The sequence below is a fragment of the Cervus elaphus genome, chromosome 1 (assembly GCF_910594005.1).
Source record: "Cervus elaphus chromosome 1, mCerEla1.1, whole genome shotgun sequence".
Classification (NCBI taxonomy): Eukaryota; Metazoa; Chordata; class Mammalia; order Artiodactyla; family Cervidae; genus Cervus; species Cervus elaphus.
Genome location: NC_057815.1, coordinates 18,378,768 through 18,393,836, shown reverse-complemented (window position 1 = coordinate 18,393,836; position 15,069 = coordinate 18,378,768). Strand labels below are relative to the sequence as shown.

General features: G+C 36.5%; 1 protein-coding gene across 2 annotated transcripts; it reads right to left on the bottom strand.

Moving 5' to 3' along the window:
* Nucleotides 1-655: 655 nt before the first annotated feature.
* Nucleotides 656-12,179, bottom strand: CASP1 (caspase 1). Of its 2 annotated transcripts, XM_043891981.1 has the most exons (10): nucleotides 12,125-12,179; nucleotides 11,279-11,545; nucleotides 8,875-8,934; nucleotides 6,182-6,297; nucleotides 5,352-5,525; nucleotides 4,681-4,915; nucleotides 4,072-4,215; nucleotides 1,726-1,835; nucleotides 1,184-1,283; nucleotides 656-755 (listed from the first exon to the last, which is right to left on the bottom strand). In XM_043891981.1, exons 1-9 carry the CDS (start codon nucleotides 12,129-12,131, stop codon nucleotides 1,185-1,187), a joined length of 1,212 nt encoding a protein of 403 aa, XP_043747916.1. In that variant the 5' UTR covers nucleotides 12,132-12,179; the 3' UTR covers nucleotides 656-755; nucleotide 1,184. The 2 variants fall into 2 exon arrangements, with proteins under 2 accessions (XP_043747916.1, XP_043747990.1); XM_043892055.1 differs by lacking the exon at nucleotides 4,072-4,215.
* Nucleotides 12,180-15,069: the final 2,890 nt, after the last annotated feature.

Here is a 15,069-nt window from a genome sequence, read left to right as displayed (position 1 = left end):
ATTGGAAAAAAATCCCAGGAAGTGTATATTTGACAAGTCCAAATAAAACAACAAAATGGTCAGAAATTCATCTTCACTTTTAATGGGTTAGGATTAGAAAAGGCTCATATTTGCAAGTGAAAGAGTAGTTTTTCCAGTCCTTTCTGGGTATAGCCTTGCTAAGTGAAAATCTTACTCCAAACTCATAGGGATATTATTTTGTATACATCTCACCCTGGCATTTATTTATAGGCATTATACTATATGCTGATTGTTTCAAGTTTCTTGACTGTCTTGTCTTCTCAATGAGATGGTAAACTACTAGGTACCTAGATACACAATTATTTTGTGTTACTGAAATGCCTTAAGGAAGTGCTAGAATTGTATAAACAGTAATCATGACTTTGCCAGTGACAAACTCTGAGATTTTGGATAAGTTACTTATCACATTACCTTCTCTGAATATCTCCTGTTGAGCTCAAAATTTGTTGAGGTCAGGTACCTACTGTAATTTATATCTGTATCCCTAAAGCAGAAAATCTAGCAAATGTTTTCTAGAAAGAATGGTGTGAGTAGCAAGTTCAATTCGTATGAAATCTGAAGACTTCAAACCCATTATTTGCTCCAAATTCCACCTCCCTACCTTCTCAGAGTGGTAAAAAAGAAACTGATGACCTTTCATTTCTATTTCAAATTTATTGAAATGTTTAAAGAAATGTCTGTTTTCTGCCAACAGGATTCCAAAACAGTTATGGAATGACAGAACTCCTGGCTTCCTATGGAAAAGGGAGAGAAAATAAAACAAGCATCAAAAAAGAATTCTGCTAAAAGAAATGCAAGTTATAAAAATGACTCCACCAAGTGGTTACACACACTCATAAGAATGAAGAGCCTGTGTTATGTCTCAATATTGCCCTGCTGACGCAAAGGGGAGGAACGTCTAAAACTGAGCTTTCATCATCTTCTGGCCAAATCTCAGTCTATTATCAGCTAACCTTGAGAAATGGCCATCTACCTCTGCAGAACTTTGAGGGAAGTGCAGTGTGCCCTGTACTAACCAGCAGAAAGGCTTTCGTTATCCTTTTGTTATCCCCTGTTTATTATACTAGACCTTGAGATCTTCACTAGGAGGGTAGTTCAGTACTCGTCCCCCAATTTTGCTCCATCCCTACCACACATACATCTGTACTTACAGCTTACTTACTTTAATATCCTGGAAAGAGGTAGAAACATCTTGTCAAAGTCACTCTTTCAGTGGTGGGCATCTGTACCTTACCATCTGGCAGCTCAAATGAAAATCGAACCTAAAAGGAAAATAAATTCTACAGATTTCCCACCGCCCCCCCCCACCCCAAGTGGAAGGATTTGCACTTATGTTGGAAAAATAGTAGCAAAATAAACGATTAAAACAAAGAGGTTTTGCCTCTATACAAATCAGCAGTATGCATGTCTAGGGATGGACTAACCATGCTTTTAAAATCTACTGAATCTAATAGTTTTGAACACAAGCAAATTAGAGTCTACTCATTTGTCTATTCATTCATTTGTCTATTCTTTTCTAGGGTTTGTTTTCTAGATCATAATAGCTTGGAACTGGCTTCTGGGTTGGCTGACTCACCAAAGAAAACCTCAAAACTCATTTGAAAAGAAGGACATTTTTTAGAAGAAAACATGTCCAGAGCTGCTTTTTAGGTTGCCAGTTAGAACAGATAGGGAGGTAGCATTTCAGAAGTATCTAGCACCTACCTTTCGGAAAATTTCCTCCAGGTCACAGGACCAGGCATATTCTTGAAAATTTTTGATGAGTTTAATAATAAAAAGAGAGCCCAATATGGGATGTCTCCAGGAAACATTATCTATGAAGAAAACACATTTCAAATTTCATGCAAGGTCTCTCACTTGGCTACAGAAATGGAGTCCTAGGATTTCTGTTCCAGCTAAAGCAGACTGTTGAGTTTATGCTATTTCTTACAGACTGCATGCCATTTTTAAGTGACTCTATTCAACATTCAGTGTGAATATTTTCAGATACTTGAAAGTTTTTAAAGCCATATGAAGAATGCTGTATATGGTACAGATGTTATGCAGCATAATCTTTGAAATTCAAAGAACCATAAATATAGTAGAGAAGGAAAGTCAGGATGGGATGGAAGGGAATAACTGGGCCTTGAGGAACAAATACCTGAGTGTGGACCCCAAGAGTGCCACTGACAGACTTGAGTTAAGTTAATTATACACTCGGAAATGCAGGCCTTGACTGTAATAGGTAGGGTAATAATTTCTGCCCCCCAAATACATTTGCATATTAGATATAAATGCATTGCAAGGATCTGGAAGAATATACAAATGTAGTACCCAGTTTATACAAGGAAATCATATTAATAATATTTCTTTAAATTTATCTACCTTGTGATTTAATAAAAATCAAATAATATTGATCATAAAGCATTTAGACAAAGAAATTACTCATTAAATTTGAAAATGGTACCAACAGAAAAGAAGTCCATACCTAGAAAAGATTTAAGAGGGAAAGATCATAAGACAAAACACTCTCATAGAAAAGACATATTAAAAAATAATAGTTATACAAAATAGTAGGACTTAGAAGTTATAAAGCCATTTTCAAATTATGTAAAGGAATATATAGGAAAAGTATCAAAACATTTTAGCCAATAGAAATGGTAATAAAATGCATACTAGTAATAGATTAAAATCCTATCTAAAACTACAGCTGTCTTGATGAAGATGGTTTCAATTAAAGGAAGTAGGTGGGACAGAGTTGCATGCCAATATCTCTTCAAGTTTTTTGTGAAATTAGTTAGAGACCAATCACTTTTCTTCATAAGAGTACTACAATGTAATTGGAATTAATACCAGAGGATATAAAGCTAGATTTACTCATAGAATCTCAAGACAACTGAACTGGAGTTTCTACAAATCATCTGGAAGGAGCATGAGGAAAGTGAAAGAAAACAAGACAAAAATCAACAAGATAGATTATCAAGAAGCCAGGGGGCCCATAAAGGTTATAATACCTAGAGGTAAATCTCTGTGGAATACTGGAATCAACTTTTTTTTTAATAGCTACATCTAGTATTAAAGTCTGCTAAATACACTCAAATTGTAAATGTATGGAGGCTTTCCCTAGTGTCATTGTTTTCATTTTTGAAAAAAATTGATTTCTATATCAAGATATGGTCAACACAATGCAAAAGCATGTCTCCTGAGAGATGGAACCTCATTATAGAAAAAAATCTGTTAAGTTAAACTATTTGATCAGGGGCAAATCCTTAAGGCTGGAAGTAATCAAGAGAATGTTAATGTCCAAGAAATTCCAAACTATAGTGGATGACTTTTATTTAAACCTGGATATGGAAAGTAACTCAAGGTAAAAGCTTGAATTAAGCTACAACATAGAAACATCATTAATAGTGGCAGTCATTTAAAGTGTGCTTTATTCTACATCATGCTTACTTAACATTTCATATTTATTATTAAAATGTTTTAAGCCTTATGACAATGATATTTGTATTCACATATATTAGTGAGGAATTCAAAGAAAGCCCAGAGAAGCTAAGTAACTGGAACTAATTTACAAAGCACTAAGTGACAGAGTCAGAATATAATTGGCAGTACTTATAATCCAAAATCTAGATTTAGAATCATTCAGTTGGTTTTTTTTTTGTTTGTTTGTTTTCCTGTTTCATAAACTCCACACTTCTGGTTGAAATGCCTTTACCATATGGACTCAATATACTTTGTTTTCTTTTCTGCCTCTCCCCTTTATAAATACTCTTCTATAAATACATGTGTAGGCAAATTGAAATGTTAAGTGATGTCAAGATGTGGACCTATCTATCTATTCCTCACAGTACAAAAATCATTTTGCACCATGGAAGTTTACTAAAATAGATGTATATTTATTTGGTCTCCATGGATAAGGAGAATTGAAGATGTAACTGAGAGGAAGACTTGAATTAGTCTTCCAAAGTCTCATGAAAATTTTAACACAGGTATCCATACTCTAATGTATCGGTGTGAGTTTCTGCATTGGTAATGCTCATAGAGGTGTCTTATACATATGCTCATTACCTGGTGTTGAAGAGCAGAAAGCAATAAAATCCTTCTCTATGTGGGCTTTCTTAATGGCATCAGCCTCAAAATCTTCTGGGGCCACTAAGGAACAATTTCCAGAAGCTGCTACTGAATCGTTTACCCATACCATCCCTTGCTTCTCTGAAAAGACAAGATTTGGTTTCTTGTTACTGCCAATAGCCAAGAAAACTTTCTCCACTCAACACCTGTTCAACCATTTACTAATTTGTCAATAATTTTAATTCAGGTACAGATGCACATATACATCTCAAAAACTATCTTAAGAACTCTTGTCCCTCCTAACCCTCAAATTAATTCCAACAACATCAAAGTATTAAGATTAAAAGTGATATTTCAGTTGAAAAAGGAACAAAAATCTACCAAGCAGTCACAGAATTCACAGTCACAGAAGTCACAGTCACATGTAATTCACAGAAGCTATAATTCCGTTTGTAATGTCAAAGAATATCTACTTTCACCAAACAGGATTGTAGCTTTTCTTTGACATTAAAGAGTAGACTCAAAGGAATGGAAAAATACTGGACACATACAGATAATGAGATCAATACTTCAGGGTCCCATGTTCTAACGGCAATGAGCACTCACCACCACGGCAGGCCTGGATAATGATCACCTTGGGTTTGTCCTTCAAAGTTGGGCAGTTCCAGGTGTTCAAAATTTGAAAGATGTCATCAAGTTTTAATACGTCTGGGACTTCTTCAGAGTATTTCTTCCCACAAATGCCAGCCCGAATTCCGTGAGACATGAGTACCAGAAAAGTACTATCAGAGGTCCGGTGCTCTGAGCGAGCAGCAAATGCCTTCAGTTCTAAAGCCATTTCCTGGAAGAGACATTAATACCACTGGTGTTGAACTATGTGATTGATTATCATGGCAGCTTGGAATCCAATAAAGAGACACTCCTGAATGATATGAAAATCAATGGAATACAAAAGGAAAATTTAATTTTCAATTAATGGAAAGGTGAAAAAGAGTTATGGGTTGTAATTAAGGGATTTCTGGTACTGAGTAAGGGGCATTACTTATTTATTTTTGTGGCAACAGACATATAATTGAATTAATAGAACATTTTCCAGGTAAAGGTTTCACCAAACTCTTGCTAAAAGATTCTAGGATAGAAGCATGAAATACCCTACAAAAACAAATTTGAATTTTAGACTTTCAAGAGATTAAGTTTCTGGTGCTACAACCAATCTTTCTAACGTTCTTTAAGGGTAAAGGCTATTACCATTGTCTCTACATTATGAAAAAATTTACCAAAGCAGTGAGATTTTCTTTCACATCCACATTGTATCCCAGACCTTCTAGTAGCATCTTCATATTTCTGGTATCAACATCAGCTCCATCTCTTTTGGGAAGATTTTCAAACTCTATGTTGCAGATAATGAGGGCAAGACGTGTGCGGTTTGACCTTTCCATTATTGGGTAAATCTGTAAGAAATGCAGGTTGAACAAATAGACTTGTTCTCTCTAATTAAATATCCATCTTGAGGATTTAAGATAGCTTCTCTCCCCTTAGTTCTCTACAGAAACCCAATCTCTTGAACCATAGGTAAAAATAAAGAGAGGAGAATGAGTCCTACCGTAGGAGTGGAATGAAATCTGCGAATGCCCAGATGGCAGCTGAGCACTTGATTTTTATTACTTTTGAGAGGTAGGACTGAGGGAAATGAGCATAATTAGAGCTACAATGACTCAGTTTTAAAACTAATTCCTTGACTTACTGCTTAAGACACATTATTTCAAAACTGTTGCCTCAGTTTTCTGATCTCTAAAATGGGCTATTTTGAGGGTTCAAGGTGTTATTATATGCAATATCCTCAGAACAGTGCCTGACTCCTATTAAGTAGCTGTTTTTATTATTTTAGCTGTTTTGTTCTTAATATTATAACTATTTTCTCAGGGGATTGAACTAAACTTGAAAATCTCTACATAAATCGGGAAAATAGGAATTCTTTATGTAAGGGAAGAAGCAGGATGGTTTTCCAGAACCTCTCAAGGAAATTAGCTCTAAGAAAGAACCACTGCAGTTCAGAATTTTCTCCAGTGTGTCTTTCACCCAGATCCTTATGTTCTAAGCATAGCACCTCTCCTGATTTTTCTTTCCATATTCTTTGGGCTGTTTCTGGGGGGCAAAGCTTGAGGTTCCCTCCTGGTCCTGAAGATGCAAGCTTAACTGGGTTATCCTGTATTGCCTGAGGAGCTGCAAGAGACAAGAAACATTATGAACAATGGCATTTCTGAGCATCTCATTTGGTGTACCTCCCTGAGTCACCTGTGCATGAAGCCGTGGAGGAGGGAATTAATCCTTAAGAAGATGACCCTGGGTTACTCCTTACACCATTGAAAGCAACTCTGCTAAAGGAATATATTCCAAGTCAGAAATTTCCAGGGTGTGATATAGACATCACATCCCTTTATCACTTAGACTTAGCATTTTACAAATGCTTTTCATTAAAAAGCAAAAGGGAGTTTTTCAAGGCTATGCATGATAAAAATCCCAGAAAACAGTGTGTTAGATAAAATAATTAAGCTATAAATATATTTCAACTAATTGAAATCTTAGATAATTGAAGTTGGCCTTAATGAATACATTTCAATGATTTAAAAATTCTTGTTTATGTATCTATTTCTTTAGCTGTTTGTTTGCTTAACAGTTGTGAGAGTAGGCATTAGAGATTGCAAGGAAGGAAGGAAGGTAGGAAGGAAAAGCCTTTGTCCTATATCCTTTAGGACTCTCTTTACTGTGTGTACATATAGGGAGAAAAAGAAGATACTGAATACATGGACAAAAATGAATATGAAATAGAGTAATAAATCAAGGTGTACACCTAGAGGAATCCATAGCACTAAATATTGATTGCACAAATATATGAGGAAGAATTTTCACAATGGCTTAAGACTTGGGAGTTTATTTGATCACAAATTCAACATCATCCAATAATGTTGCACATTTTCTAAAAAAATTAATATAATATTTGCTTCAAAATAGAAATGTTTTACTGATGTGGGGGGGGGATATTTTAGAAACTAAACTGTTCAAGCAAGAAAATTATATTAAATTTTGACAAGGAACTTGTAGAATTCAGTTAGGTAAACCAATGTAGCATGAAGTGTGTTGACTGTGGAGAAAGTAAGAGATAATTAGAATGGATATAGTTGGGAAAAAAACTATAGAAATCATTATCATGTGGAAAAAATATTGCATTTCTTAAAAAAAGGAGTCTGAGGAACAATAGAAAAATTAGATAAATAAATTTGGACTATATTAGAGCTAATTTTTCTTATGGCACTTGGTTATATAATGAGTGTCCCAGATGACAAGATTCCTTGTGCTACCTTCAGTGCTATGTTGAATGAAAAGTTCTGTGTTTAAATTTTGTGGCTGAGACTGGCTAAATCTTCAACAAGACAATTCATTCTTTTTCCTGAACACAGAGCTAATCTATATTGCTAACAAGTCTAGTCATTAGGTATGGCCATATAACTAAGTTCTAGACAATGGGATGAAAACTGATATACTGTGTTATTCATCCAGGCCAAGCCTAACAAAATCTCTTACAAATGATCCTGCATATTCCTTCCAATGCCATTAATTTGATTGTTATTACAACAATTATTTTGGCATTGTATGCTGCAGATATCAGAGCCATAGCATGAAAGAGACCTAGATATCTGAGTTACCACCTGAAGGAAAGCTGAATCTAAAGAAAAAAATGCCCATTTTAGAAATTCCTTGAATTGGAACAAACATTTCTATCTTATCTAGCTATTATAAACATTTGTCTCTGTTACAATATCCCATATCATGTCAACTGACACAGATATGTGTAGTTTCATTTCCATCCCCAAATTTTTGGCTGGCTTTATTTTGATGGTGGAGTTTCTTAAATGCCTATCCATTCACTATTCATATAGTCAAGTAGTTTTAAGAAAAGAAGAAATCTTGCTTGTTTTATTCATTACTTTCTAAATAGTCCATAGAACAGCTTCTGTAGCACAATTGGCATATGCAAATATTTTCTAATGGCATAGTAAACAGTAATGATTCTGCCCAAATTATTCAGTGAAATAGTCTTAACAAACATTTGTTACATATATATTACAGGTTTACTGGTGAAATTCTATTAAAGGTGAACTATAAGAAAAAACATATGTCCAATTTCCTCATAAAGCTTTTAGTGCTATGAGGGAAAAGAATGCATTTATTTTTAAAACTACAAGAAAAATATAGTGAAAGTTATGACTGGAGAATTATGGAACACTCTTGGAATAGGGGCTCTGACATCTAATAGTAGAAGTAGAAATGCAGAAGCCAATCTGAATTTGTGAGAGAAAAATAAAATCTGGGTGCCACTTAAATGTTGGAAGTGAGGGAGAAATGGTCTAAGACAATTTCAGGTTTCTGGCTTGAATAACTGGGTGACAGTGGTACCATTCATCAAGACAGAGGAAAGTTGAGGAGAGCCAACGGGAGGGAGGCATGGCAAGCTATCTCAGTTCACATGATTGAAAGTGTCTGTAGGAGATGAATGCACAAGTTCAGTAGATTACTGAACAGCAAAGTGTGGCACTCAGGATTTGCAATAAAGATTCAGAACTGTTAGTATAAACATGATAGTGAAGCTGTAGGAACAGCTCCTGCTAAAGCAGAATGGATTAAGAGAAAAATGTATAGAATAAATCTGTAAATAAACCCATGGTCCTCTCACCCTGAGTTCATCCCATTAATCTGTAGTTAATGCCAAGGAAGGTGGCAATGCCTTGAGAATACCATTACCTGGAAAAGGAGGGAACAATTCTTTGGATTCTTGTCTAAGATAATTTCCAGACTGTGAACCTGAGGAAAGACAAAGGACATTAAAATAGTCACACGCTCTAAAGATTCTTACCCCAGTGTGTTGGACACTCCTTACTAAAGATACCTTTCACAGGATTTAATCCTGTACAAGATGTGATTCACCTGGAGCCATACTCATCACTGGGAAACAAAAGCATCTACACATGAATGACTGGACTTTTTAACTTAAGTAGTGGTAGAACAAAAGTGTCTGGAAGTGACTTCTTTGACTTATACTTTCTATTATGAAAATAAAATTGAAACAGCATCAGCTATAGAATCACATATATTTTAAGGTGACTTCTGAGCTGATCTGTACTGCCTAACAAATGTGTATTCAAAGTGAAGTTGTCTAATTCAGAGTTGACCTGGACTTTGGAGAAAACTAGCGCTAAAAGGCCTCTGTGTTTGGACACTTAACTGTGCCAAGATTAATCACAACAAAATGAGAATGAAATTGAGGCCTATCCCCAATAAGTGTTAAGTAAATTTCCTAAGTCATATAATAATAAGGTGCCACAGCCAGGATTTGAATACAAAAATGTCTTGACTATCAATACTGACCTCTTAATCACTAACCTACTCTCTAGCCCACAAAGGGTTTTATACAATTATGCATATGACCGGAGCCCTGACCACAACCTGTAATCTGCGCTTGTCTTACTCAATCAAATCTATTAATATATTCTCTGATGTCACTAGACATTATGATTGTCAATTTCAAGCACAAGAATTGAAATTAACTTTATTTAAGGTTTTATAAATATCTCAATGTAGCAACACCCACCTGAGAAACATGTTCTAGAAACTTTAGAATCAGCATGAACCAATACTACTCCAAGTCATAGTACCTATTGAAGACAAAATTTCTGTAGCCAAAATATGGGCCATGTGAATGGAGGAAAGCCTTAGGACATCCCACAATACTTCAAGTCCAAGATGTAGGCTATAGTTTGTCCCACCTTTCCCATCTAAACTGCAGGACTAAATTAACCATCAATAAATTCAAGAACATTTTCTGCATGAGGCCTTGTCATTGCAGTAGTTTATATGCCAAGAAATGTTTTTAGGTGTGTCCTCTTAGAGAAAATTTAAATATTATATCCAATTATCATACACTTGGGTCCTGAAGCAACTGGCAAATAGCTGAGGAGGAAGCAAAGCCATTACAACCTTGACTGAGGAGGTATTATCCAACAACTGGAGAAATAGACTCCAGGAATTAGAGTTATCACAATGAGTTGCACAAGTGCTTCTAGGGTTTAAGGACTGTGAGTTAAAAGAAATATGATAAAGAAGAAGAAATTTTGACTACTATATAGATATTCTAAACCCTTATTTTTATTGATTGTCTTTAATTCTTGGAGGTGGGAGTTAATCTAAAAAATGTATCAAAAAAAAATCAACAAAGAAAATATTTGCTGTCACTGAGAGGGGCACAGGCTCCTCCCAGTTCCTGAGGGACAAATGATTTCTTGTTTTCAAATAACATCTACTCTCTTTGAATGATTTTAGAAGCACAAAAGTGAAAGTTGCTCAGTCATGCCCAACTCCTTGCAACTCCATGGACTATACAGTGGGTAGATTTTCCCTGCTCCAGGGAATTTTAGAAGCACAAAAGAAACCAGTAACTGGAAGCCCATCAGAGCTCCAGTCTTTTTTGTGTGGAGAAACTAGGGAAAGATAGAAGAAGCAGCTCAGATGGCTGAGCCTGGACTGAGTCTTCAGGAGACAGAAAGAGAGGTGATGGGCCTCTCAGAATGGTGCACAGTAGAGTGCGCAATCCTACTCGAAAGAAAATGCAAGGGGGCAACTAAAAGCAAGAGTCCACTTAAAATCTCTACTTTTCTGTAAGCAATTAATTTATTCTCTGGGTGTTCCATTCTCCCTGAAATATGTTTTATTCCTCCTGGAGAGCAAACTTTTGGAGAGACATTATACAAAGTATTTGATTACAGACTTTAAACCTGTGTCAAGTCACTACACAGAGGTTTCTAGGGACCTTTAGACTATAACTAACTTACTAGATAAATCAATAAAGTACCTTGCAAGGATGACTGGAGAATACACTATGAAACTTTTCAAGATTGTCCTCATGAACTTCAACAAATGAGCTACAACATACTCAGGATAGGAAATAAGCTTTAAACAAAAGAGAGACCCTAAGGCCAAAAACCAGGAACAAAGAAGAAAAGAGACAGGGGGCATGCAATATGATCATTGAAATACCTGGAGCCAGAGGTAAGAAGTGGTCTGCAAGCTAACATGACCAATGAAGAAGTCAGATATTCGGCCTGATGACACAGGGCTTGCGTGAACCTCAGTCTGAGTCACAGGCCCTTACCTGAGGTGAGCCCCAGTATTCCTGCCAGGTGGGAGTCTTCTTTACAAATGTGGCTGATGCAGATTTGGCATGCCTGACGTCCTTTACAAATAACAATGTCTATCAAAAACCGGGCTTTATCCTCAGCTGTAGCATTTTCATCTCTTACTTTTTCCATCTCCTCCTGGTTCAGCACTCTTTTTCCTAATAGCTCATCCAGCAAGCCATTTATTGTACCCTTGCTCACTGAATGAACAAACAGATTCCTCTTCTCTTTCAGAACCTTGTCTGTTGGAAACAAAAGAAGCCGCAAGTCATAAAAACAGCCTCACTTTCCTTTCCTCTCAGCAACTCAGAATAGCCTCTTTCAGACTTAATCAGTAAAATGTGCCTTCCCACACAGTGTGGTAATCCTGAAGACACTCACACCTCATTCTTCCCCCAGTATTATCCGTGTGCTGATGGAGTGGCCTCAAGACTGAGATTTACTATCCCCAAGATCGTACCTGAAAATCCTATGTTAACATGCTTCATGTTGATTCAACTGTGCATAATAAAATAATGAAAACAGTGATTTTCCATTTCCTTTGGGGAGAGCTGCTGGAACCCATTCTGTGCCAATTCTGCACCCTCTGTCAGAATTCAGTTAAGATTGCAAAATGATAGCCAGAGAGCAGCCAGTGAAGTTTGATTCCTTTCTGTCCCTTGCTGTTCCGCACCCCTTTCCTTTTCTTTGCCCACCCGTACCTCTCTTGGCACAAGCACTCCCTCTTTGCACATTCACAGAACTTAATTACGGCTTCTGTAAAAGCCAGCCCCTTCCAAAACCATTCTTTCAAGAAGCTGTTTTCAGTAAAAAAAACTCACCGGCCATGGCTTCCCCTTCTAGCCTTGGTGTGTGTTATGAAACTGAAAGCTTGTTCCACCTTCCTTTTCAACAGGGTGTGCACGCATTGTGAAATACCCATGGCGCATTTATGTATACGCATTTATTTCTGTCCTGAAGAGATTATCAGATAACTGCAACTTAGATCACATCAAGGAGTGTATCCCTGGGAAGTTTCCTTCACCACAGTTTGAATCGGGTCAGGGTAGGCGGGAAATGAGGCTTACAGAATAAGAATATAAAGAAGAAGTATGTATACAATCAAACTTATGCAATAATTAAGTGTAATCTGCAAAACTAACTCATCTTTTAGTATCTTCATTCATTCAGGCTGCTGTAGCAAAAAGTCAGACTGGATATCATATAAACAAAAGAAATGTATTTCTCCCACTTCCAGAGGCTAGAAGTAAAAGATCACTGCGCCAGCATGGTTGGATCGTGGCGGATCCTCATTTCAGTTGCAGACTGACAACTTCTCACCACGTCCTCACATGGCAGAAAGGACAAAGTGTCTCTCTCTGATCTCTGACATAAGGGCATTGGTCTTGCCATGAAGGTTCTGCCCTCATGATCAATTCAACATCTAAAGATCCTGCCTCCTAATGCCATCAGCTTGGGCATTAGGTTTTGAACATGGGCATTTTGCACAGGCATTCATTATATAGTCCTTGGAGAAGTTGAACTACTATGACCCATTCCCCCCACTCCATGGCTCTGGATTATGTCCTGGGAGCTATGTGTCCCTGTGAGCTTTTAGGAAGGAAGCTTCCTAAAAGTTCTAATAAAATAATTCCCTACATGTTCTGCTTTTAGGAAGGAAATATTTTTCTCCGGAATCAAATGTAACATTCTTCCTTTTTAAAAGCCTCTGTCTTGAGGAACACTGTAGAGATAAAAACACAGGCTCTGCACTCAGAATCTCAGACTTAGCATTTTAACTCTCTGTTCCTGGGCAAGGTATTGAACTTTTTCATGCTTTATTTCCTTTATTTGTAAGATACTTTAATTAATAGTAAATGCCTACACAGATTTGAGCACTAAGTGAATGAAAGTGTGGAAACTTCATAGGACATTTCCTGACACATGATAAGCAGAAAATAAGTGGTGTTATTATTTCTTAATGTAAGTGTTTCACACTAGAAAAATAGCCAAGTTTAGTTATCTGCAGGTTTTCCTTTTAATTTTGTCTTTTGTACATCTCACTTATTCATTCATTTAGAAAATATTTATGGATGGCCTTCATATCAGAACTGTTCTAGCCACCAGAGTTGAGACAAAACAGACAATGGTCCCTTGCCCCTATGTCCTCACATTGAATATGAAAAGACAGACATGAAACTCAACATGTGTAAGTAGGATGTTCAGAATGTTAGGTATGGTAAGTACTAAAGAGGAGAAATTAATTAGGGAAGTAGGTTATAAATTTTGGAAGAATCATTAATACTGAAAACAGGGGAGTCTGGAAAGGCACAAGAAGTCATTGCTTTTGTAAACACATGTACAAATAATTATCCCAGAAATAAACTCAATGTGGCCAATATATTTGACATATATTTGATGAAAAAAGGGCTATTAACAATGTGCAGATATTAGGCCTTCATGCTTATCACTTTACTTACTGAAAATACTTTCAGGGAATGTAAATAAGTACAACCACTATGGAGAACAGTATGGGGATTCCTTAAAAAACTTAAACTAGAACTACCATATGATTTGGCACACAGTCCTGGGCATATATCCAGAGAAAACCATAATTTAAAATGTTACATGCACTCCAATGTTCATTGCAGCACTATTCACAATAGCTAAGATATGTAAACAACCTTAAAAAAAAAAAAAGGATGAATAAAGATGTGATACATATGAAGACATGCAAATAACCTAAACAAGAAATGGATAAAAATGTGGTACAAAAGTCATGGAATATTACTCAAGCATAAAAGGAATGACATAATGACATTTGCAGCAACATGGATGGACCTAGAGGTTATCATACTAAGTAAAGTAAATCAGACAGAGAAAGACAGATATGATATGATATTGCTTATATGTGGAATCCTTAATGGACCTTAGGAAGCATCACTGCAAACCACACTAGTGGAGCAGATGGAGTTCCAGTTGAGCTATTTCAAATCCTAAAAGATAATACTTTAAAGTGCTGCCCTCAATATGCCAGCAAATTTGAGAAACTCAACAGATGCTTTAAACAAAGCTGACTGGAAAAGGTCAGTTTTCATTCCAATTCCAGAGAAAGGCAATGACAAAGAACGTTCAAACTACTGCACAATTGCACTCATCTCACACGTTAGCAAAGTAATGGTCAAAATTCTCCAAGCCAGCCTTCAACAGTTCGTGAACCATGAGCTTCCAGATGTTCAAGCTGGATTTAGAAAAGGCAGAGAAACCAGAGATCATATTGCCAACATTTGTTGGATCATAGATAAAGCAATAGAGTTCTAGAAAAACACCTACTTCTGCTTTATTGACTATGCCAATGACTTTGACCGTATGGATCACAGCGAACTGTGGAAAATTCTTAAAGAGATGGGAATACCAGACCACTTGACCTGCCTCCTGAGAAATTTGTATGCAGGTCAGGAAACAACAGTTAACTGGATATGGAACAAAAGACTGTTTCCAAATCAGGAAAGGAGAACATCAAGGCTGTATACTGTCATTCTGTTTATTTAACTTCTATGCAGAGTACATCATGAGAAACTCTGGGCTGGATGAAGCACAAGCTGGAATCAAGATTGCCAGGAGAAATAGCAATAACCTCAGATATGCAGATGATACCACCCCTATGGCAGAAAGTGAAGAATAACTAAAGAGCCTCTGATGAAAGTGAAAGAGGAGAGTGAAAAGCTGGCTTAAAACTCAATATTCACAAAACTAAGATCATGGCATCCAGTCTCATCACTTCATG